Source organism: Polyodon spathula, chromosome 25, assembly GCF_017654505.1.
Source record: "Polyodon spathula isolate WHYD16114869_AA chromosome 25, ASM1765450v1, whole genome shotgun sequence".
In the NCBI taxonomy this organism is placed as follows: Eukaryota; Metazoa; Chordata; class Actinopteri; order Acipenseriformes; family Polyodontidae; genus Polyodon; species Polyodon spathula.
Genome location: NC_054558.1, coordinates 16,458,219 through 16,483,702, shown reverse-complemented (window position 1 = coordinate 16,483,702; position 25,484 = coordinate 16,458,219). Strand labels below are relative to the sequence as shown.

The window sequence follows — 25,484 nt, the reverse complement described above, 5'->3', positions numbered from 1 at the left end:
ATCCACAGAAAAAAATTGATTACATTTGTTGTTGGTTTATATAGTTTAAAAATATTAATAAGAAAATATTAAAACTGTTTTAATCATTCACACTTAAATTTAAGCTCTATCCTCATCCAATTAGAATGGGTTGCAGAAAGTAATTGATTGTTTTTACCGAAGAAGGTTACGTGTTCAGAACCTCTCTGCTAGACACTATGAATGTAATCTAACAATGACTTTTCACAGTACTTGCATCTGATAGGCTGAGATATTGACACTTATCCTGCCTAGTTTTGATGTAATGTGTTTTTTGTATCCTTAGCAGGGTTTGGTACTGATATGTCTGGTTTTGTTTTTTATTTGTTTTCCAGGTCAAAAGAATCACTGCCGCCATTGACTCGGAAACTCTCTATAGACAGCGACTCCTCAACTGCTTCTTCAAAGGGGGGCCGGGACAGACCCTCCCTCTCCCTGGTCAAGAAACCTGGGGAAGAGGTGATCCTGCTGGTAAACAGGAGAGAGGGCAAGCATGTGATCGAGAGGCCCGGAGCCATGCCACCTCCCGCCGCCCGACCACCACAGAGCAGAGCACGGAGCCAGTCACAAGACCGCAGCACACTGGTGAAACCCCACCTACCACAAGACTCCCTCGGACTGGAAGGGAACACAAGGCCGGATCAACGGCGATCGTTGGGTCCTGAAAGCCTCAGAAAGAGCAGGCTTAAACCAGGAGCTCTTAACAAGGATAGGCCTAGTGTGACAGCTACGGACCAATACATAAGCAGAGAAAAACAGCAAACTCGAGCTGATGGCTTCTGGGAGGATGGGAGAAAAAGAGGGGGCACAGCCTCAAATTTCAGGGCACAGGCAACACTAAAATCAGCAGCAGCTACCCTTCCCAGGAAACTGGTTTCTTCCTCTTCAGGTAAGGTCTCCTACAACAGCCCAAACAAGAAGGCCGCAACTGTTAGGCCTCTAGTGTCTAAGTCCCCAGCAGGAAAAAGCAACCTACTGGTCCCAGTGCTGCAGACAAGCCGCCCCTCTTCCAGGGAGTCGTATGGCACCCTAAGTCGAGGAACCTCTAGCGAGTGGCTTGATGCCATTTCTGAACCTGAAGAGGAGAATCTGGAGAGAACTTTCCAGGTGCTGCCTAGCTTGGACCCGAACCAGGAGAAGGAAATGTACCAGAGTTTTGAGGTAGAGTTTTTGGCCAACACACAAATGGACGCAAACTGGGAGGATGACTTTGGTGGCCCCCAAATGCAGCATCAAGGACAGCAGCAGCAGCAGAAACCGCTTCCCTTGGCTGATCCAAATGTCACAGACTCAGCCTACTCCTCCTCCAACTCCTCCACCTCTTCTCTGAATGTGGGGAACAAAATGGGGGTTCTGACTGATCTCAGGAGTCCCAAGAAGCCTTCTGCCAAGCAGCGGCCCTGCCCCTCAGATTACGGGTCAGTATTATCAGAACTCCAAGTCAGCTGCCGACACTTAAACTACAAAGACTGGGATCTGTGGGGAAACCCTTCAGAACCTAGTAGCAACCCAAGAAAGCCTGTTCTATCCAGCTCATCGGAGGATAACCACTTTCTGTCAACCTTAAATGATTTGAGGGACAAGGGGATTTTAAACTCAAAAGAGCTGAATTCAAGGGATTTAAATCCTAGACAACTAAATGCAAGGCAAGCCCTCAAATCAGATCATGCAAATCTGGACGACCTAAATGCAAGTGACCTTTTGGATTCTGGGACCCACAATGCACAAGGAATTCCAAATTTTGGAAATTCAAGAATGCGCATGGATTCGGGCGAAATGAATGGTGATGACCACGTGGACATTTCAGAGAACCTTGAATGTGCTTCTGATCTTGAGGATGAGGATGATACCACTCTCCTGCCCACTGAGATTCGCCGGCTCTCCCTCTCGGAGGAACTCTCCTTCCTCGACTCCTCCAGTGAAGACTCCTCTTCTCTGTATGTGAGCTTGAGCGAGCCCCGCTCGGAGAGTGCACCTCCTCCCCTGCTTCAGACCACTGAGTCGGAGGTCGTGCTGCACTCCAAGTCCTTGAAGAAGCCTGAGAGAGTGCCCGCCATCTACAAACTCAAACTCCGGCCCATAGTTCGACATCGCACTGACAATCGCCCGGAAAAGACCCCATCCCGGATCCCAACCCCCATCAGCTACAAGAAGAATGCTTCTGAGGTGCTCAACAGCCCCCAGAACTCCAAGAGCAATGGGCATCCCAAGTGGGGAATGGACCACAAGTCCAGGAAGGCTCTGTACCAAGCCTTCACAGAACTCCTAGATCCCAGAGCTGAATCCCCCACTGAGGAACAAAAAGGCTGCTCCTCTGTTGAGTCATTCAGTTTGGATGAAGAGGCTTAGATGTGATGAGCAAAGGATGTCGATTTGAGACCAGGATAGATGGGGTGAATGTTTGGGAGAGTGTGATGAGGGTTAGCATCCTGCCTTCCCATTTTTGAATGTCTTTTACACTGGGTCAAAGCTCCCAGCAGGTGGAGCTTCAGAGGCAGTTCTGCAATAGAAAACAGTATTTAAAAACAGGAATACAAGTTGACTGCTGCGTTGTTGGATCTGTAAATGACCTGGATTAGGGGAGAACATTATCCCAAGTATTTGAGCTCTGGAATGGGGCCTCCTATAATTCTAAAGTGGACACATCTTCTAAATGAACACATGGAGAAAAGCACGATGGACAAAAGCCCAGGCTTTTAAAACCCTTTTACAGAAAACGGTCTCAACTGACTGCCAGACCGTTTCAAAATGTGGTCGCCACCCTTCCTATAAGCCTCAAGATATCTCCATGTGCACTTAGCACTTAATTTATTTCCACCAAAATACTGTAGCCAGCTGTACATGTTCCTTTAGTGTGGTAGAATCATGTTAGGTTTATGTAGGGATCTATATCTGGGTGAAGCTTGATTTTAAAATAATGTCTTAAACCCTTTTAACTATCATTTTGCACTTTGCAAGAACCAGATGACAGTATTGTCCTCTATCTAGCGCCTTAGAAACTGAGTGTGTGTTGGAGGTATATCTATTGTATATCTAGAATAACCCACTTGAATGGTACCTCAACTGGCAAGTATGTGGCTTAGTCATTACCCAAGGGACTGAGGAGCACATGTTGTTAACCAGGAGTAACCGATAGACCTCTCCCAACACCCAAGCATGATGTTAAAGGGGTCAGTGCTGATGAGTTTGGGGTACAGCATGGACTGACTTGTGTAACAGCACTACGAAGACTTTATCAGCTATTCACTCAGCCTTCATTCGAAGGCTGTCTGCTCTAACCCAGTCTCTGATGCATAGCTCATAGGCAATTCAGAGGTTCTGTACTTTACCGTCTCTGATATAATAAGGCTGTTTATATAGAACACAACTCTCATTCTATGCCCTGCTCCTGATAAAGGGCTGATAAGCACTGTTAACATATTCTAAAGACTGTAGCAAACCTGGTCCATTTTGTTTTTTGAGGAATATTATTGCAACAGCATGGAAATTGTACCTTGCACACCAAGCTGAGGATTCTCATACGTGACTGATGTAGCTTACTGACATTTTTCAAACAGAACACTAAGCTAGTGTTAAAAAAAGATAAAATTCCCCCCACCTCCCCCCCCAGAAAACTGCACTTAATTCTGGAATGTAATCTGTTGACATTAATCGATTGTAGTTATTTTTTAATCAAATTAAATATATTGAATTAAACACTAAATTAAAAAGGTCTGCACTTACATTCAACATGTTAAATCAGTTAAAACATTTCGAACAGATTTACTGAACAGGTGTTTACCGTTATTGTAGAAATGAGTTTGAATGAAAACATTTTGGTTTTTTTTACTGCATGTTCTTTGGGAGGATTACTACAAATTCAATATTATATGTTTAAAAACATATAAGTATGTATGTATGTACAGTATATGTATGTATGTACCCACCTACCTTAATTTAAAAAGCCCAGAATAACAATTACTCATACAATTTACCACTGTAAATCCACCTGCAATTTACTGCTTCTAGAATAGTACTTTGTTGATGTAAAGTATACCCCCTGGTGGCCAAATGTAAAAACTATGAACATGTAGAAGGAATATTGCATCTTTTAATGTTTGTTGTACCAGAGATTGCATAGGACCTTAATCATCAATTGAGAGATCCCAGTGTATAGACCTTAACTGTTGGCTGCTGCTCTTTATTATATTGTCCTGTGTATATAGAGTATTAATAAGATGTATATATTTATATGGGAAGTCTATATTGCAATCTCAGCTATGCAGTAGTGCTATTAACAATGTTGCCTTGAATCCGTCTTTGCCTTTCAGTGGTGAGCTCCAGTCTGTCTGTAACCAGGGATCAGAATGCCACACAGCCAGGGACACTTACCTGAGGCTGTAGAGAGCAGGCAGCAGGCATGACACATGGAACAGCAGGATAGGAAAATGTCACTTCAGGGGATTAGGGCTGAGCCAGGGTGATTGATGACCTTCTGTGTGAGATCAGTCTCAATCTAGAGATGCATTCAGTTTTCTCAGCTGTATCTCTGTGTCTCAAACTTTAACTGGATTCAGTACCTACCTTTATGGTAACTAAGGTCAGCTACCTTTTAATGTAACACAATACAAAAAACAGTCTGACAGCTGTGATCAAAAGCCATAACACCTTGAAACAACATTCTACTGTGTTTGAAGTGTGGAGCTCTCTGCTGACCCCTGGTACAGGCTGGAGAACACCTCGTAAAACACGCTTTGTTTGCACTTGGAGAGAAAGAAAAAATCACTACCCCCGGAAAGCATGTGTCTTAGTTTTCTGAACCCTTTCCTAACTGCCAGTCAAGAGTCAGGACCACGTTTGGTAAATTGTGAAAGCCATGGATTTTATGATTTTTTTTCTGTTCATTTCTAAGTAGCATTGCTCCTACAGACAGTACAAGCTGTGTGTGACACAGCTTGTTAAATTCAGGTTAACTGTGACCCAGAAATGCACTGGGGTTTGAGGAACATGGTCTGCAAACTCGTACTCTGGGGTTTCTGTTTGTAATGCACTCAGGGAGTAAATCCCAGTCTAATGATCTTTAAAGAAGTGTCCTGGTCTGTATTGCATTGCTTACCCTGCTGTTATGTTGAATCCCAGGTCTCTGCTTATCAATCTGTGATCCAAGGTCATGCGATTACTGGAATAATATGATGTTGGCAGGATTAGGTGGAATGTATAGTCATGGCAACCTTGTCTACTGGGGTCCAATCACAATCTGCTTTGGTCAGTAGGTTTGTGTTGACGCTAAAATAGCACAGCAGGAAAGTGCCGCTCTAATTCCTTTTGAAGTCCTAACCCTCTTTATTGTAAGCTGTCCCATAAATACAGCATGTGACAACTATTGCAACTGTCTTTTGTAAGGAACACTAGGCTGTTTGATCAAGTCCTTTGCGAACTCAGTTTTATTTGATTTTATCTTTTTGTTGTCGGTTATATATGGTTAAGATAAATGCAAAAACAAACTATGTTTTATAGTACCAAAATAGCATTTTAATAATGTATGAGACAATTGAAGTCTCTGTTCTCATAAACACTTCTGAGTCATTTTAAATTGAAGTCAGCATGGTATGGAAAGGAACGTGTTTCACTGAAACATGTACAGCTGGTTTGACAGATTCTAATTTAGTTCTAATCTTGGACTGCCTTACTAAAGTAAAATTAGGTATTCCAAGATGAATGCTTATTAGGGTCTATGGAACCAGATAACAATGTTCTGGCAGCATTAATCAGCTGCTTCATGCCATATTTTAAATGAACATTTTAACATGTTTAGATCATTTTCAAAATACACACTTCAATTCACCTTGGTTCAAAACACAAACGTTGCGATAAATACGTTTTGTTTGCGACCTTATTTTATCCCCTTTTAAAGTCCTGTGTTTACAGTATTTCGTCTGGGATGATGCCTATAAACACACAGTAACTCCTAGCTTGCTTTTATTAGTAGGACTGCAGAACAGTTATAGTAAGAAGGATACAGTGAAATGCTAGATACGTTAACTAAGATCACTTGTAGCACGATAGATACTAAGGTGCTAAAATACAGTTTGGGACTGTGAAATTATTTGAATTGAATTTGGGTAACTCAGAGCAAGCTAAAACAGTGTGATAACCCCGTGCTTCCACTTTGTATATTTATATCATGTTGTAAAGAAATCTGGACGAGCCCTGGTGGGTACTGGCAGCTTGAGCAAAGAGGATGAGTTGCGTGCCAGTTTTGCCGCTAGTTTTGAGATTTCAGGTATCGTGCAAGCAGATGCACGTCGTCTTCTGATACCGATAAGCAAATCTGCTGTTTATCATTGCTTATAACCACCTGTCCTCTTCTCAAAAGCAGAACAAAGCCACCATCAATCACAGCTGTGTGTCTGCAGAGGGGATCAGGGGTCATCTTTGTGAGTTTGACAGAGCTGAAAATAGTAACCTATTCAGGATAATTTGGCAGGTGTTGAAAGGTGCCATTATTGGCTTGAGTGGGCGGTTGGTTGGTTCTCAATTCCAATTTGTTTTTTTTCTGAAGCGTACAGCCACAGCAGGCAAACCAAACCTGAATAAAAATAATTATCCTTTTTTAAAATATAAAATTAAAGAAAAGCATTTTAACCTACAATTCTGTACCTTATATCACGTACCTTGCTTTCTTGTTAAAAGGTATGTAAGATTTTACCAAAGTTATGAAAAGGTGTATTTTGTGTTTAGGTGTAGGGATGTCGTCCCGACCCTAATGGGGAATTATTTGTCTGTTTTTTTCTTTTTAAATCAATTGAGCAGCAGGCATGAAAAATATATCTACTGCGAATTATCTGTTGGGGGTTTTATTATTGAAGGTTTACATAATTTAACTAGGATTTTTAGATTTATTTTTCATTTACAAGTACATTTATTTTATATTGGTTGTACATTTGAATGATTTAATTTAGTATTTTAATTTAACCCCTTGTATCCTGGATACCTCTGCAGATTTAGCTGGTGTTCTAGCTATAATACCAGGTATGTAACGCCAAATAGGACCAAGGGGAATCAGAACTACAAAGCAAGCCTCATCTCCTGATAACACCAGCAGTAGTATCCAGGAAAATTGTTCTTAAAAGTGGTCAGCTGATCAATTTGCTTTAGATTCAGCTGCTACCACGTCCAGTAGGAGGCGCTGTGAAAAATGCTAATCTCTGCGGTCATCACACTGAGGCAATCAATTGGACCCCAGGATTATATTCTGGGGCTGTGGAATGCAGGTAAAGGTCAATAGAAATAGAACTGTATTTACAACCAGAATTGCACATGCGTTTCTAACAGGTATGTATTGTTAACCTAGAAAGACACAGCACAGACACTGCACTATTGGTTGTAGAATATGCTTAAGATGTTATGAGGACGGCACAGTAACAGCTTTAACATGGTAAAGGTTAGCTGTAGTTTCAATTTAAAAGAACACCTGAAAGATTGTGTTGTGGGAAATGTTCATTTGTCTTCTAATTATTTGTGTTACTGTCATCAAAATGTTTTATTTGTGGTCCCAGTTTTAAAGAGTAATGAGTTAAAGTAAAAAAAAAAAACAATCTTATCTCTCATTAACATAATAACTTAAGTTTTAAGTCTCCAGATTTTATTATGCTCTTCCCTGCTGTGAATTTAGAGGTTACATTAGAGCTAGCATTCATGAGAGTTCAGGGAATATGTGTATAGCTGTCCTCCTGGGTGAAAGAACAACAGCAATCCCTGAATGTTTATGGATTTTTCTGTTTATATAGAATATGGAAAAATAAATTAAAGAGCTCCACATCTGCATAGCTACATGACTTTGAATGAATGCAAGATTCCAAAATGAGGTTGTTTAAAAAAAAAAAAAAAGTATAATAGTAGTACTAAAAATAATGATTTGGCTAATGTTTCAACTAGAATGTTGTCTTTTCATGGTGAAAGGAGTGTTAAGTAAAATTTTTGAAGGCAATTTTAAAAAGACATTGAGATATTTGTAGTCTAAACATCTATCAAGTTTCTTTTAGTGTTACTACAGCACCCTATGTAAAGAATACTGTAATCTCCAGGATACATGGGTCAAGGAAAGTCATAAGTGAAAATAAAGTATAAAAATGATCAACAGGCTCTTATGCATTTGAGAAATAAGTTTTGTTTTTGTTTTTTTAACCCTGTAATTGCTGGATTGGACTTCCTCTTGACTTGGTTTTGTTCCGATATCCTGACTTGAGTTTGTGCTCTGTCTCTTTGAATAAATAGCAATATGGAAACACTGTAGCCATTTCCGGAGACTGTGTTTGCTTTTGTTTTTGTTGTCATTTTAATAAAATGTGTTGGTTTTCTTTTTTTTTCCATTGGTTTGTAAGGGGTCTTGTAATGCTGTTTCATCTTTTTACTTGTGGTAACACATACAACCTTGTTGCTGAATCTGTATTACTCCATGCATTGACCCACTGTGTGCAAGGGACAGTATAACACCTTCTTGATAAGTTACTCTGTTACAGATCAGATTGTTTATAAAAAGGAACTAGCTGTGGAATGTGATAGTTTCTGTATCCTGCCGTCATAGCCACCACTGGGTTTTATTAGAGCGTTTTACAGCACTAGTGAATCTATCCTTTTTTATTATTTCAGGTCTACCGCTAAACCAGGTGGTGTAATCCAGGGAGATTCTCCAGTGCTGTAAAATGCTCTAAAACATTTTACTTTATATATATGTATACTTATTAATTTTTGGGATCACAAGCTTGTTACAAACAGTTTTATACAATAGCATTAACTTCTTAATATGTGCAACATTTGTGTAGAAAATACCATAAAAACTGCATTACTGCAGTTTCACAAGCACAGCCCTTCACAAACCATGCAGTCAAACCTATGTTAAATTATTTTAAAAAAAAGAGTAAAACACAGTATTCTAACAATTTTATTATTTAGTAACTTCAAAGACAATAGTTTAATTCTAAATCTAAAAAAAAACTATCTTGTCTGTTACAAAAGAGAAGCCCTTTTAGTTCAAAGAATATATAGAATTTTTTTGCAATAAACAGACAAGAACAATATTGCATTGTCCATTTCAAAGAAGAAAAAAAAAGCACAAAGTCAAAACCAATACTGGGACAAAGGAACTGATGGATCAGAAGTTTAATATCTTTAGACCCCAGAACCTAACTATGACATTCTTACCTGTACTGAGAATTAGTAAAGAGTAATAATCACATTATATCATTTTTTCCAGTCATTCTCAGTAGTTATGAATGTTTTCTGTAAAATACTGATTTTTATTGTTCATATGAACTGTTTTGAAAAGCCCAGTAGCTTATCGAAGTTGCTGGCACTAACTTCTTTTCCCCATTCCAGTGAGTGAATTTTGGTGGCTATTTGTAGTGTTATGTGACTCTAATATTATTACTCCAATAATATTATTACTGTACTTTCAGTAAACAATGAGCATTCAGTGAGAGGTCAAACTAAAGATATTCCTCATTTACTAAATGGAATGGGGAAGTTGCATGAAAAATTAATGTGGCCACTTCACTGAAGAGCTGGGCTCAAACCAGTTCAAAGCATTGCCCTCCAAAAAACCAATATCCGAGCAAAGCCACTCAGAGCTACACAGAACGACATCCAATTAGAAAAGAGGTCTTCTGTGGCTGTGTGCACAGACCCTGATAAGCACTAATCTTAACCTACTTTCCTAAGGTAATATTAGTCAGAGATTATTTAGTGCTGATCGGGGTCTAGGACTTTATCCAGTTCAGAGGAGATTTCACATAAGCCTGATTGCTGGCAGCTAATCATTTTAATGACGCAGCAGCAAAGGTCTGGTTATTAATAAGCAGCACTGGGTTTAGGATGGATATTGTTTGGAGCTTGAGTTTTGACTTGATCCCTTACACAGTCTGTGCATGCATTAAAACACAATATATTCAGTTCAGTACTTACCAAGAACAAATACGCCACAAACACAGAATTCAAAATAAGTCACAAACGCTACCTATCTATCCCTGCAAATTTTCTTTGAAAAACACATTTCCGAGCTAGTCTGTTGAACTGGGATTATAATGTTCATGATAAATGAGCTAACTGCAACGTATTCATGGAAAGGTCAATGTTATGCTAAACATTTGCGTGTGAAGCTAGCATTTTTGTTTCTGCTGTTGCAACCCCATGCATTAATGAATGACAGAAGCGATTAACTAAAACATATAGCCGTTTTCCCAGATACTGCACTGCTTTAACTGGCAACCACACTTCAGTGCACAAGACTTCACACAAACATGACATACAGCAGCTATGTTTGTGGATTTCAGAAAGTGGTTTAGAAACTACTGTATGAAGGATTCAATAATTTCACCCATGTTTCAGAGTTGTTAAAAGGAATGAAAAGTTTAAATGAACAAGGAAGGAAGTGAGGACATGGAATGGATATAGAAGCTTATTAAAGGAAAAAAACTTTGGTCGCAACACTTTTGATGCATCCTGCTGTAAAACAAAATTTGAATTGAAAAAAATAAACAGAATTGGTAGATCCTAACAACTGAAATAAAGACTGCATACGGCCCTCAGTCACATGATGCTGCAGCGGTTTCTGTGCAGCGCCCCCTGCAGGCGAATGGAGGAGTGGTTCTGCTTAAGCCCGTGTGCTACGGCACTGGCCAGCAGCTCTTTGAAGAGCAGGGTGATGTGCCAGTTGTACTTGGCTGAGCACTCGATGTAGCCGCACTTCCAGGTCTTCTTGACCAGCAAGGAGACGGCCCTTCGAGAGGTGAAGCGCTGCCTCTGCAGGTCCCGCTTGCTGCCCACCACCAGGATGGGGGCCTCTCCACTGCTGCTCGCCCTGAAACAACACAGCCAGGTGTGACACACACTCACTGAGAGTCCTGATCCCATTCGAACAACACAGCCAGGTGAGACACACATTAGTAGCAACTGCACTTATAACACATTATTGCTTATTACATCAGATTTTCATCTGTTTTTATTTAGGTTTTATGACTTGTAAGTGTTAAGTCTATAAGTGTTTGGTGGCTACTGTACCTCTAATTACATTCAGAGTGTATTTCTATTGCACTCTTTGTATGATGTATGACAGACCCAACGACAAAGACCCGAATACACTGTCAACATCATTGGAGGTCTTTCTATACAGCCATGATTGTGTCACTCTCTCCACCCAATTGGTTTAGACTTGTTGGCACACCCCAAATTATAATTGAATCTGACATTTTTTTACTAGCTTTCAACCCTTTACAATCTTGTGAATCTTCTTTATGCATGTTTCTTCCCATGAGGGGCATTAGGTTCTGCTTGAAACGTAACTTTTCTGTCTAAGACTCTACCAGGTAAGCTAAAGCACTTCTCTCAGCCAAGCTGGTAGAGTGCCATAGCCTGGTCAGTACATTGCAGCGCATCACATTAGGGTACTGCTGTACAAGACCGATGCTCATAACCTTTGGGGTAAGCAACTGTGTGTTGGGCTTTGCAGAAGCTTGCTAAATGCATTTCTGAAAATCTTTTTTAATAATGTTACACTGTGCACCTTTCCTTTGTTGTGTGCACAATATTGGCAGCATGATAAGCGCAATCAATCTTTCTCAAGGGAACAGAGTTTTTGTATGAAAAGCCCTCCGGTGCTCTATGCATTGTACTGCATTGCGGGACCCCCTTTGATAAATAAACTCCCCTCCTTGCACAATGATTGCTGTGGCATCAAAGGACTTATTTAATGGAAATATATTCTGTAATAATAATCTGTTTTATTTATTTGACAACACACCAGAGTATTTCGTTATAATACCAGAAAAGGACATCTTAGGGTAAAAACTATTAATTGTTTTAAATGGCCGCCTAGAAAAAACATGATTCTGCAGCTGTGGAAAAAACAAACAAACAGAAATAGCTTTTATTTATAGAATTTATAGTTTACTGCAGGAGACTGCAGGATATGTGTAAAGTGGTGTACCACAGCACTTGCTGGAGAGCCTGTTAATTAAAATCCACTTATACAGTAGTCTTTCCCCTTTAAACCATAGACTTTCCATGTTAAACCGTGGTCCTGTTGGGTCCTTCCAGATCCTTCTGGGTCTTCTCAATCGCATGCAGATCTTGTATCATCTGTTGGGTCCACCTGACCTGGATTGAGCGTTAACAATATCTGAAGCTCCAGTAATTATATATACACACACACACACACACACATACCTGTTGTCTACAATCTGCTGCCGAATCATTTTTATGTACTCAAAACTCTCCATGCAGCAGATGTCATACACAAGGATGTAAGCACTGGCAGTCCGGACTCCATGGCAACGCAGATCCAGCCACTCCTGAAAGCCAAATATTCGAAACTTAGTTGAATATTTTATGAAACTTCATTTCTTAACATGTCATCATTTTCCTGTTGAATATCCTATTATATGTGTTATTTATTTAGCATTATTTGCCTTTTTATTTAAACCACTGAAAAAGTGATTTTAGAAATGACCTCTAGCAGGGACTGGATTCTTTTGTGAGGGAATTTTCACGTCAGTTACTGTTTTGCTGATGATGTCACCACCACACACTTGATGAAATAATAATTATTGGTAACTTTTAACAGCCTCACTCATTGCTGTGACCCTGGTTAAAATATTAATACATGAAAAAGATAGAATCCAGTAATAATAACAGCTGCCCCACTGGAATTCCTGGAGTTTGACACTCCGGGCCTGAACTCTCCGCTCTATTATGGCCAGGATTGTTGTCTTGAGGTTTGGGTAGGTGGAGTAAACAGCTGGTGCTGCAAATTCATCATTCTAACTCAGTTATCTTCAATGCGGGGGTGACTTGATTTTTTCTTTTATCCTATTAGATTGGTTAATGGTGCAATAGTGGGGAGCCACACTACTAATGCAGACTGACAGAGTATTCTAGGTCGGACTGGCCTTAAATGAATGTATCTCTCTAATATAAAGATTTTCTCAGATCACAGAGAAGGCAACAGATGGCAGCAGTCCAGATATTTAGTCATAAGAACATAAGAAAGTTTACAAACGAGAGGAGGCCATTCGGCCCATCTTGCTCGTTTGGTTGTTAGTAGCTTATTGATCCCAGAATCTCATCAAGCAGCTTCTTGAAGGATCCCAGGGTGTCAGCTTCAACAACATTACTGGGGAGTTGATTCCAGACCCTCACAATTCTCTGTATAAAAAAGTGCCTCCTATTTTCTGTTCTGAATGCCCCTTTGTCTAATCTCCATTTGTGACCCCTGGTCCTTGTTTCTTTTTTCAGGCTGAAAAAGTCCCTTGGGTCGACATTGTCAATACTTTTTAGAATTTTGAATGCTTGAATTAGGTCGCCACGTAGTCTTCTTTGTTCAAGACTGAACAGATTTAATTCTTTTAGCCTGTCTGCATATGACATGCCTTTTAAGCCCGGAATAATTCTGGTCACTCTTCTTTGCACTCTTTCTAGAGCAGCAATATCTTTTTTATAGGGAGGTGACCAGAACTGCACACAATATTCAAGATGCGGTCTTACTAGTACATTGTACAGTTTTAACATTACTTCCCTTGATTTAAATTCGACACTTTTCACAATGTATCCGAGCATCCTGTTAGCCTTTTTTATAGCTTCCCCACATTGTCTAGATGAAGACATTTCTGAGTCAACAAAAACTCCTAGGTCTTTTTCATAGATTCCTTTTCCAATTTCAGTATCTCCCATATGATATTTATAAAGTACATTTTTATTTCCTGCGTGCAGTACCTTACACTTTTCTCTATTAAATGTCATTTGCCATGTGTCTGCTCAGTTCTGAATCTTATCTAGATCATTTAGACAAGTGGACTGACTGTGTTTAACTACATCTTTCTCTCAGCAGGAGGCTTTGAAAGTGTGTTTTTTAATGGCGCTCCAATTACCACACAAGTAGCTGCTCATCATATTGCAGTGATTTCAGGAACACAGGAACTAATTGCTTTGACCCTCAAAAACTGAACCTTCTGCAGAGAGCAGATGTTGGCTGCATACTAATGGGAGCACTTTGAATACGTGGCACAGCCAAATACAAATCAATATGTGTACAAGTAGAGTCAAATGACGTTTGACTGCAGGGAATATGTCAATTTTAAAGGAGATCTGACCATTTGTACCAAGAGAAAATACTATTATTACCTTGCAATGAAATGCTGCACAGTTGACAGAACACCATTCTTATGAATGTATACATGTTTAGTTCATATACAGAAAATCACACTTTTTTATATGTATGTATATGTTAAAGCGATTTACATTTTCCAAATATTTAATTTGTTTAATATTATATATGTGTGTTCTGTATCATTCTCTGTTGTTGTTCTGCCTAGATCGTTATTGACAGAAAAGTGAGGTGGGGAAGCATATTTATGTTGCACTGAAGCCCGTAGAAGCATTTAGCAACACTGATATGCTTCCCCGGTTTCCCAGTATAAACTTGACGTGTCTTTTCAGAAGACATTTTTTCCAGAGCAGAAACAGAGAATGACACAGATCACACATAATAGAATATTAAACAGCACATACATTATATAGTATAAGGATGATATAAACTACCCCTTTATATGTTACATAATTATATAAATATATATATATATATATATATATATATATATAGAGAGAGAGAGAGAGAGAGAGAGAGAGAGAGAGAGAGAGAGAGAGAGTTTAAAAACGATTATAATGTATGATGTTCATGTATGATAATATATATATGTTAATTCTTTTTCCCATTTTCATGGTGGCTAATGCATATTACAAGGTCCAAGTGTCAACCAACATTCTGACAACATATATACCAACATATTTATTTTGTAACTTGAGAACCTTCATGAGGTGGATGGCAGTGTCTCTTTAAATGCAATCGAACCCCATCGTGCCTGATCAAAGATTTCAAGCTTATTGTTGTAAGAGATTAATAGACAGGCTGGATAGTGTAGTCAAAGTCATTTTACAAAAGGATTTGATCATCCTATATACCAATAAGCCACAGTTAACTCTGGTCATCATGTTACTGGTAATTTCTGTTTCAAGCCCAATAAGCACAGCCATTAACAGTTGTGTTCTTGCTTGTGGAGCTTTACATCAAGTCAAGTCAATCCATTGAATGACCTTCCCTCTAACAGCTAGCCTATTATGATAGACCGCTCAGAGGTATATGGAACATTGCAAACTGGAGTGACTTGAGTGAACAGTGCCCAAAGATGACATCCACCGCCCTGGGTTTGTGTTCTTTAAACCTGCTTTGGGGCCACGTGAATAGGGATTCTATGCATGCTCCTGTTATTTAAAGTTGTCCCTGGTTCACAGAGCAATTTACTGTATTTTGTTGCAATAGGGGTACAGTGTGCACTGAGATTCCCATCTGTGCTGTAATTTGATTTGAGCAGTTCTCAGGATGTCTTGACACATCCAAATAACTTTTGCACAATATCAGAGAGAGCCAGTCAATTCACTTTTCAGATTCTCTAAATACTAAAAAGGATCGATGTTTTTTGGCTATCTGCAAAAAGCCTGAACATTACAAATAAACAAAACCCAAAAGTCTGACTTTGAAAGAAAACTACTAGATCTGCCAATTGCCTGCATTGAATCTGTTTCTTCTGCTTGTTTCCTCCACATCATAGCTCATTGCATGCCTTCTTATCATCACATTATGTAGCTGTTACATTTTTATGTTTTTTCCTTTGATATTTAAAGAGAAAAAAAGGATGTATTTATATTTAATACTCATTTCGTCATAACCCTACACCATGGCTGTGTTGGGCATTTGAGCTGACATCACTTTTTAGAGAAGTGTCATACCTGATGGCCAAGATGTCCTAAACTTAGAAAACTGAATGAACCTAAATATTATTCTGCTGCTGTATATTTTCACATGTATAGTACTTTATGTTCAATGTCTTCTTGTGTCAAATGTCTGAGCAAAAACGTAGGGAAGTGATCCACAAGATATGGTCTAAATTAATGAAACAGGACCTGTTTGTCACTGCTAGAGAACTTTTATGTAAAAGAATGTGTAAAAAATAGTTTTATCTCTGTTTGCCAAGTAATTCTGCAAACTCTCTTGTGCTTTTAAAATGCAGGTTTAAAAAAATGACAGACATATGGGCGGACATATAGACGAACATAAAATGAGGTGAATAAACGCAAACAAAAGTGAAAAAAGCATGTGGAATGTTGACATGTTTGACTTGGTGTTCCCAAACTCCAAGAAAAAAAAGTTAGATAATCCTTTTACTGTCACTTGCACAAGCTAAATTATCGCTGCTGTCCCTTGAGCTGAATATAGAGCTTGGTTATTTGCATTTTTGCTGTCTGTGAATTAGCACTGTGAATTAAAAGTTGTAGGTCAGCCTCACTCCAAGGGCGTTGCCATGACCAACAGCACAGGAAGTGGTCCTTTGAAGCAAATAGGAAAAAAAAGGTTTGGTACAGCAATTGAGAACCCACTTGGTTAAAGGAAGCAGTTAAATTGCTTTTTCTGAGAAGCGTTTTTGTCACGACAAGCCTCAATCTTCAACACTGAATAATAAGAACAATGGACCAGTGATAACAGTGCTAATGCAGGGTAAAAAATCTGATTTTAGAGTTGTAGTTATTACTCCCATAAAAAACACGTAGCTTCAAATTACCTTTAATAATTTATTTTACTGCCTCATGTCTTTTTTGTGAAGTTTCCAGCCATTCAGAGTGGTTCTTATTGAAATCGAATATTAATATCATTTTTGATATAATCTGTGTCAATATGCTTTGAGCTTGGTCAAGGGACCTCTTGTGTTATAGATGGCAGATTGTCTTTCATCAAAAACATTTGGAACACTTCTGCTGTCACGCAACACCTGTTCACTAGATGGCGCTGGCAACTGCAAAGACCCTGATCTAGCCTGTATTACACATGTCTATGAGTGAAAGACAACTGACAACTAGACCTGCTCCTAAACTCAGGTCCAAGTATCTTAAAAAATGAAACCTGATATCCGGTGATTCTGGAAGGAGCATCGCATTGGCCTGGGTGCTCCCTCGGGTTAGGTTTGTTCCTTCTCATCTCGCTGCAATGGACCCTACCGGCCAGGTGCCTAGTGAGCTCATGCAGAAACCTGCAGGGCTGGCTTATGTCCTCTGGAGGTTGGTAGCTCGCTGACATCCGCTCTCGAGTTCCTGGGTGTAGAAGAGGAAGCTGGCTTGGTCGTGGCATCAAAGGGCGCCCAGTGAACCTTGGCTGTAGTATATTGTTCTTTAAAAGTACTTTTCACAAACTAGTTAATCCCAGACTATTTATATTTATAATAGTCCTCACTGGACTCATCTGCTTAAAACATGGTTGCCATACAAAACAACTAGCAATAGCATACATACAGTAAATTTGTCATACAATAAATATTTGAAGGCCTATGCTTAGACAACGGCAATTCAATATAGAAGGATGTCAGGACAAATATGGTTCAATGAATGTGAGAATGCAGTCCTTGTTCAAGCTTGTTTATAAATGAGCTCCAGCTGAACCACTTAAACCCAGTTTTTGTTTTTCTTTTTTTTTTCTTTTTACATGAACACTGTTTCTCATTTATTTTCATTTATAACTTGACTGTTACTCATCAAAAACCCATTTCAAAACAATTCAAAGGGGATCTGCTTTTAGCTTTCACTTTATCAATGCAGAGCTGCATTGCCATGGTAACTCCTACATGCTTGAGGTGACCCTAATGACCTGAAAGAAATGGTTTCAACGTAATCAAAAACCAAAGTTTTAAAATCTCTGCCAACTGCTAATTTTCAGATAGACACCACTACTGATCAGCCCTTTCCTCCAGTTCGGTCTGACGCCCTTTCCAGTTAGAGCTCGGTCCAACACAGAGCTCATTTGAGGACCCAAATATACTTGCGGCTCAACATGCAGATTGTTTGAAATTAAGAAAACTTACAAGAAGTGTTGCACTACACAATGATAAGGGATGCAGTGAAAATAATTGCTCAATGAAAAAGAAAACTAATGTCTTGCCACTTACAGCTTCTCATCCTTTAAAAGGTTTTTCTCGAAAGACTGAAAGCACACATCAGCACGCAGATGACATCCTCCAATATGTCCAATGACAGGCAAATCAGTGTGCTTGTTAGCGCAGGGATCTCTGAAGTGGGAGGTCATGTGTTCAATATGAAGTCTACAATGAATATTTAAACTGGAGAATAGCCCATTGAGATTCACATGCTGATTAGACAGGTGCTGGTATAGCTGCAAAATATGGTTTGGAGTAAGATTGAACCAAATTATTATAGGTGTTTATTTTCCTAACCTTTCAAATTATGTAACTCTATCAACTGTGCAGACTTGTATACAAGTGTAGGAAAGGTAACTTAATTCAACCAGTCATCTAATCTAATCTACAGCAGTCCTTGAATGTTCATGGAGTACTATGGTTTTTCCATGACCGAACATCTGTCATAATTTGAATCTGGGTGGCTTGGCTAAATGTTGTAATTTTTTTCCTATATTTGTGAGGTCTACACACACACACACACACACACACACACACAGACAGACACACATTTCAGGTATTCCTCTCAATATGAGAACCCCAGGCTCTCTGTTTATCGTGAATATGTTTATCGACATAAACAATTGAAAAACAAAATCTGTATACATGACACTCCAATCAAAATGTATTTAGTATATATATATATATATATATATATATATATATATATATATATATATATATATATATATATATATATAATACACATTCATATTGATGATCTCATTGGCCTGACACAAAGTGACTCTTTGGTTCCAGTTAGTTGGGACATTGTCCCGAATGTCAGATGGAATCTTTGCACATTCTGTTTTAAGTTTGCTCTGCAATTTGTCAGTGTCCCTGGTTTATCAGTGCACACTACTGACTTCAGGACAGGGGGCCTTGCAAAGAGAAATCCAAGGGGGTCAAGCCGGTGACTGGAGTGGCCACTTCACAGGGCCACTTGTGCGCTATCAACAGCCTGGAAACGTGTTGTCTGTGTAGATGCAAAATCACAATTTTTCTCATAATGTTAATTGACCCTCTGTTGCAAAGTTTATGAGTCACTCTGTATATATATATATATAAAATATACATGAGTTTTATTCTGGAAAATATTCTTTACACATATTATCCATGCTCAAAGGTACGGCATATATCTTTGTGATACATAGTTGATAGATCTTAGGTAGTATTTCTTTGTACAAGATGGTTAGGAAAGCTGCTAAAGTAGATTATTATGTGCTTCTCGTAAACACGTGACTCTGAAGCTAGGAATTTGTGAACCCGTTCTAAGGTGCATGCTCTTTTCAATTCAGTAGCCCAGAAGGGTTCAGTGGGATTATTGAACAGCATCACTCAGTGGCTCCATGTTTTCCTCCTTTTCTGGACTGTACACCCTGCGCTATCACCTGCTGGTTTTGCCTGAGAATTTTTCAAGAAAACATTTTAGGAAATGCTGGGCTTTAAACTTTCCCAGCCAAGTACACATTTACGAGAAGACACTCACCTACCTTAAAGGTGTGCCTTTAAGGCAGATGAAAGAAATCCATTTTTTTATAAGCTTTAGCTGGACTTTTAAGTTCTGAAGATTTCTCGCTGGTATCTATTATTTCCTATAGGTCTAATGCCTTGGTTACAATCAGACCGTTGCAGTGAAACTGAGATTCATCACTGGAAATAATGAAGAGGAAGTAGCAGCTGCTTTTACTTAGCGGTGCCTTTGAAATAGCAGCATATTCAAAATTGAAGCATTAAATACAAAGAACCAACAGAAGGACTAGTGATACTATTACTGCTTTTATTCTACTTTCATTCTCTTACATAGCTTGCAACTTTTCTTCCATCTGCTATTATATTTAAAAGATAGCCAATACTATGTATTATTATAAATCACTTTCTGCACAAAAGCTACATAGTCATACATGTTCCTATTGAATGAAAATGCAGTTATTTATCTTGCTATTTATTACACATGTAACTCATCCATGACTTGCTCAAATTATTGACACACTTCTATCATTTCAATTTGAAAAAGTAAAGAAAAAAAGATAAATATTCCATTCAATTTGCAAAAAGGTTTCACAGATTCAAACAATACGTTTAGGATCAAAATAAAAGATAACTGCTGAAATATGCATTTTCATCCCATCACTGTTGTAACACAGTTACAGACCTGAGGTGTACATTAGGAAATGTTTGCTAAATCTATATTAATATACTTTGTATGTTTGTAGCAAAGTGGCTTGCAGTGCGCAGGAATAACACACACAAGACAGTGAAAGTTCAGTAAAACAGCTCCTTTATTTGGATGGGTTGTGTCTCAAAAACACTTAAATAATAAACACAGGCTCTACACAACCACGTGTATCGCTCCGTGCAAAACAAGGGTTAAATCCCCAAATAATGACACTTTATAATAACACCAAACACAGACACGGTCACTTCTCCAGACAGTGAGTGCTCATGTGCAGGTGGGGAGAAAGACAACAGTTTGTGAAAGAGTGGGGCAGTGTAGCCCAGGCTTTGGTTCTGGCTAATGGCTAATTTGTGCTAGCCGTCTAACAGTGACAAAAAATAAACAGTTATCACAATCAAACAAACTCACGAAACATTCACAATAATGAATTACTTCTGTTTCCTAAATGGGTCCTTTCAGTAACCACAACGAAGGAACAGATTACATCATCACCCCCCCCCCCCCCCCCCCCATTATACCCTTAGTCTTAGTTCAATCACGTCTTCTCCATGACTGACACATCACGTATCGTATTAGGGTGATGACTTTGGGCATTGTGACCGCCTCCTACCTGGATGGATGGCTTCCGACTGATCCTGGAATGAACTGCCAGACTATCCAATCCGAGGCACACTGTTCCTGTTAAACAGTGCCCTATCAGGTCGGAAGGGAGATTGACTAGGATAAATTTGTCTGTGTCACAATGTTAAATTTGGATAATAAAAAGAATGAAGCATACAATGGCTATCATGTTGTCCTCATACTAATGTTTTTATGTTTTTATGTAAAGGAGTCCAAGACAAACATTGCTTGGCTTAAAAAAACATGATGACACCCTGTTATAACACTTCGGTAAATTAATTGCTTATTATAAACCATCACCTGGAGTGTGAAATTTTCCCCACCCTTTTAATTGGCTTCATAAACCAACCAGCTGCTTCCCCTGTTGACATGCTTTTGGCCAGTGATGCTCTGACCCAGATAACACTGCTGAGAGAAAATGTAACAGTTGAACTGATCATAAAGAATAGAAAATGTTAACTTCTTTTAACCTAAGGTAGTACCTGATATCATGTTTAAAATAGAAAACACACATTTGCAAAACAAGTAAGATGTCCAATATATATATATATATATATATATAGCAAAAAATGCTGGATCAATGTGCAGTCTGGTTACATTTTTTTTATTATTATTATTTTTTCCATTCGTTATTACTTGTTGTGTTTTCCATGGCTGTTCAAGTACTCCTACATCAATATATTGGGCTATGGATCTACTACCTGCTTAATAAACTTTTTTTAATGGAAAATCTTGTTGTTTAGAAACTGGTGGAAAATTCATATTTTTATCCCACTTTTGAATATGGAATAACAATATCATTGTTATATTTTCGGAGCCTTAAAAAAGACACCAGGAAGAAGACATGTAAACATATTGACACTGTAGGTCTCCATAGCAACAGCATAGAACGCATACTTCTTAAGGATGCTTGATCCCAATAAGCGTGGGTTTAAAACGTTTTTTTAGTGTCTAGGTAATTGTTTCTGATTAAGTAATAATGGATCACTGTTAGCTAATTTGTTGCATGAATTATTATGATTTTTTTTTTTTTTTTATAGAATATTAGACTAACCTGTTTTTCTCTGTTAGAATATTTATGTTTCCTCATAACAACCCCTTCTTCCTTAGTATTAACATTTGGTTGTCCAAGATAAGCCCTTTTATTAAGATAATGGGCACTATCTACAAAGGAATGTTTTTTTAAGGATCTTTTTTTCATTTTATTACATTAATTTGTTCTTTGAAAACTGACAGTAAACTTCTAATCATCTGAGCTTGTGAATTGCAAACTTGATTCCATGAATCAAGATTGGTTTTAAAAAAAACCAGAACATTTCTTAAAGCAGTTCTTAATCAGAGCCTGATATGTATTACCATCCTCATGCAGGTCCCTTATTCTCGTATAAGAAAGACACTTTGTTAGCACTTTAATTGGTGTTCTGAATAAGCCATGTTATTGGAGTGAAATGCTAACTGTACTGTTGATCATATCACTGCCGTTCAACTGTTTGGAGATCCATTTCTTCAGCACCAAGTCTTGTTGAAAATTAATACAAATAAAACCAGGTACTCGCATTAAAATGTAGGAAAACTCCCCATCTTACAGCTGCTGCTTCTTTCAACAAGTTAGCTATAAAACCGTTCTACGGGACTATAAGTCACTACTGCATTCCAAGTACAATGCTCGCAATAATTTAATCAACGGTAAATGAAGCTAGAGAATCCTTTATTACCAAACATAAATACCCAAAAAGAACATGCATACATTGTGAAAGACAAAGTAAAGGCCTTTATTAGGTTTATGTATAATCAATATAATTGGCAAAATTCTCAAAGCTTTTTACACCACATTTTCGTTAAAAGAAAAAAAAAGGTTACCAAACCAGAATTAAACAAACAGACATAAAGACATACAAGGCTGAAATTGTTTTGGAATACATTTTGGCGTTTTTTCTTTTCAAAATTGTACTAATGAACTAATCTCTTGTGAACATAACACAGTCCAGAGGTCAAATCACAGGAATGGCAAAATAAAAATTCACACAATAGCAACTACAGGAGCTTGACAGTGAATTCAGATCGCCTGCCATGACACTGTTAACCACGCTTTGCAGCCGGGGCGGCACCGATTCAACACCGTGTTTTCTCAATATTACAACCACCAATAATACCTTCGGGTATTCTGTGGGGATACGTGAATATATAAATATTCCGTGGGGTTACCATCCAGTGATTGTCACGCCATTGCTGCTTACCCGAAGCTTGCACAATTGCTTTAGATTGTGCCACTCTTACTGCTCTTGTGGTTGTTCTCAGGTGATGACATTGGAAAATGTGTTTCGAGCGAGGACTGGAGTCAGTATGGTCTTGCTGGAGACCAGAAGCTACAGATATGTACTTTTAACTGTCAGCCCCAGCAGAGCGAATTCCGCGTGTATACTACGGGTCTGAAGAACAATGAATACCTATTAATAGAGATTGAATAATAGCGTGCAACGAGAGCCTACAGAAAAACAGAGTAGAGCGTATGAGTAGCGAATAGAACTGAATCAGCTACCGACCAAATACATACGAGCATGATCAAAGAAGGGTTGCTTTCTTAACAGAGCTCTGTACTTTCTGAGATAAACATAAGAGTGGCATGCAAAAAATACACCGTTGCTGAAACGCGGGCTTGTTTCGTCCTATACTTACCTAGATATATATATTTTTACTAAACGGAAAAATTACGATATATAGATATTACGAAACAGCATAGATGTATGAAGAAACCCATATGACATTAAGGCATTGCATTCTAGTTTTGAATTCACGTAGTATCTCCATGGCACATTGTTGTTAAAAAATATGTTTTGAAATTGATCCCACAGTGACATGATACAACACATTAAAAACGAATATTTCTAAAACATACACACATGCATTAAAACTATAGAAGCAACACACTGAAACAGTTCGCAAACTTGCCTATACAAACAGAATGCAGCTTCACTCTAGAATATCCCTACCTGGCAGGTGCTGGCGGGGAAGGACAAAATAGGCGGGACGTCCATAATCTTCAAATCGAACATGTTACCATTCAAAATCACTGAGGGTCGGTACGCATACCTTGAGTTGGTCGTAGTGTAGCCCTCAGTGAAGTCATTATAAAGAAACTGTCGGATAATGGAAGTTTTTCCCACTCCCGGGGCTCCAATCACTGCTATACTTAGCGTCTCGACCATTCCCGGGCTTCAGGACCATGGACAGGTCTTCAAACATTTACTTAGAAGTCTTCAGAACTTTTGTAAATGTCAATTACCGGGCCCCGTTTAATAAGCTAGATATATTAAGTATTACTTACTGTATATATATATATATATATATATATATATATATATATATATATATATATATATATATATATATATATATATATATATAAAAAAAAAAAAAAAAAAAAAAATTTTTTTGCTTCTTTACTTCTATTTTGTGCATTCAGTTTCTTTAATCGTATTGTTATTGTCACGATTCATTTTAGTACTCAGATCCCGAGCACATCAGCCGCTCTTTGTGCCACGGTATTGCAGGCGAATTGAAGCCATCCTCGTTCCTAACAAAGATTAATATTTATTTTTCCAAAACACGTATGGTTTAAAGAATCAAATTCGGTACAGTTGTAAATATTTTGCAGGGGCTGCGCATTCTTGCAGTGCATCTCCCCAGACTTCACTTCCAAATCCGTTCAAAGTGCTTCTTGTATTACCATTTCAACTCCCAGGATACAGCTGTCTATAAAACAATAAAGCATGTCTTCCAGGTTTACAGCTCGCCGTGCAGTCATTCCAAGACTGCTGCAGAAGCGTCTGAATATTTTTACTTCGCCGTGTGTGTGTGTGTGTGTGTGTGTGTGTGTGTGTGTGTGTGTGTGTGTGTGTGTGTGTGTGTGTGTGTGTGTGTGTGTGTGTGTGTGCGTGTGCGTGTGCGTGTGTGAGAGAGAATGTCGGTGTGTGGGTTGTATATTTAGGGGTGTTGTGATTATTATGCAAAGCACTGTTCTCGTTTAAAACTAATCAGAGGTTAAAAAAAGAAAGACAACATCTGCTTATGTTAAAAATTAGACAAAACTCCCATATACAGTAAATAGAATGCAGTATTACTGAATTGCATAACAATATTATTTTTTTTAAATATATATTTTTAACATCATGCCAATATCATCATGCCGTTTTTCAAAGTCACACAGAGAAGTTGTACTAATATACTGCGACCTTCATTCTCTCTCAATTATTGTCGCACTGTATCAAATCATCAGCCCAGAGTAGCCTGTGTCCAGCCTCAGGTTGTGTCTTCTAAATAGATATTACTGACGTGTCCGCTCCAATTTAACAAAAGCAACCTAAAGATTAATTTAAATAAACATTTCTTGCTTAGGCACTTTTCAGTCACAGTATGGTACATTGATCGAACCAATGCAACACCTACACTTGCCTATATACCTGTATTTGTTAACATTGCAATTCGTACATTATTGCTTCATTTAAAGTCCAACCAACTAAACGTGTACTTAATGTGCGGAATTGGAGGTTGGTTCCACATCATTTAACTCAATATAGACCATCATGCATATTAACGAAGAAAATGGCTATGACTGAAAA

General features: G+C 38.4%; 2 protein-coding genes across 2 annotated transcripts in view; one reads left to right on the top strand and one right to left on the bottom strand.

Moving 5' to 3' along the window:
• Positions 1–8,292, top strand: part of LOC121299701 (GAS2-like protein 2B) — a 34,226-nt gene extending 25,934 nt beyond the window's left edge. The window contains exon 6 of the mRNA XM_041227638.1: positions 354–8,292. Coding sequence (XP_041083572.1) covers positions 354–2,367 — 2,014 coding nt within the window. The 3' untranslated portion in view covers positions 2,368–8,292. The remainder of the gene's footprint in view (positions 1–353) is intronic.
• Positions 8,293–8,925: 633 nt separating this feature from the next.
• On the bottom strand, positions 8,926–24,106 carry LOC121300228 (ras-like protein family member 10B). The gene is made up of 3 exons (XM_041228726.1): positions 23,856–24,106; positions 12,220–12,344; positions 8,926–10,855 (listed from the first exon to the last, which is right to left on the bottom strand). The coding sequence occupies exons 1-3, from the start codon at positions 24,069–24,071 to the stop codon at positions 10,585–10,587; spliced, it is 612 nt and encodes a 203-aa protein (XP_041084660.1). The 5' UTR covers positions 24,072–24,106; the 3' UTR covers positions 8,926–10,584.
• Positions 24,107–25,484: the final 1,378 nt, after the last annotated feature.

Bases quoted from the DNA above. Each gene is read 5' to 3' on its own strand.
- LOC121300228 (XM_041228726.1), bottom strand. From the start codon at position 24,071: ATGGTCGAGACGCTAAGTATAGCAGTGATTGGAGCCCCGGGAGTGGGA. The intron at 12,345-23,855 runs GTAGGGATATTC...TTTGGCTTTCAG, and splicing joins TCCCCGCCAGCACCTGCCAG to GAGTGGCTGGATCTGCGTTG. The intron at 10,856-12,219 runs GTATGTGTGTGT...GTGTTGTTTCAG, and splicing joins CAGCAGATTGTAGACAACAG to GGCGAGCAGCAGTGGAGAGG.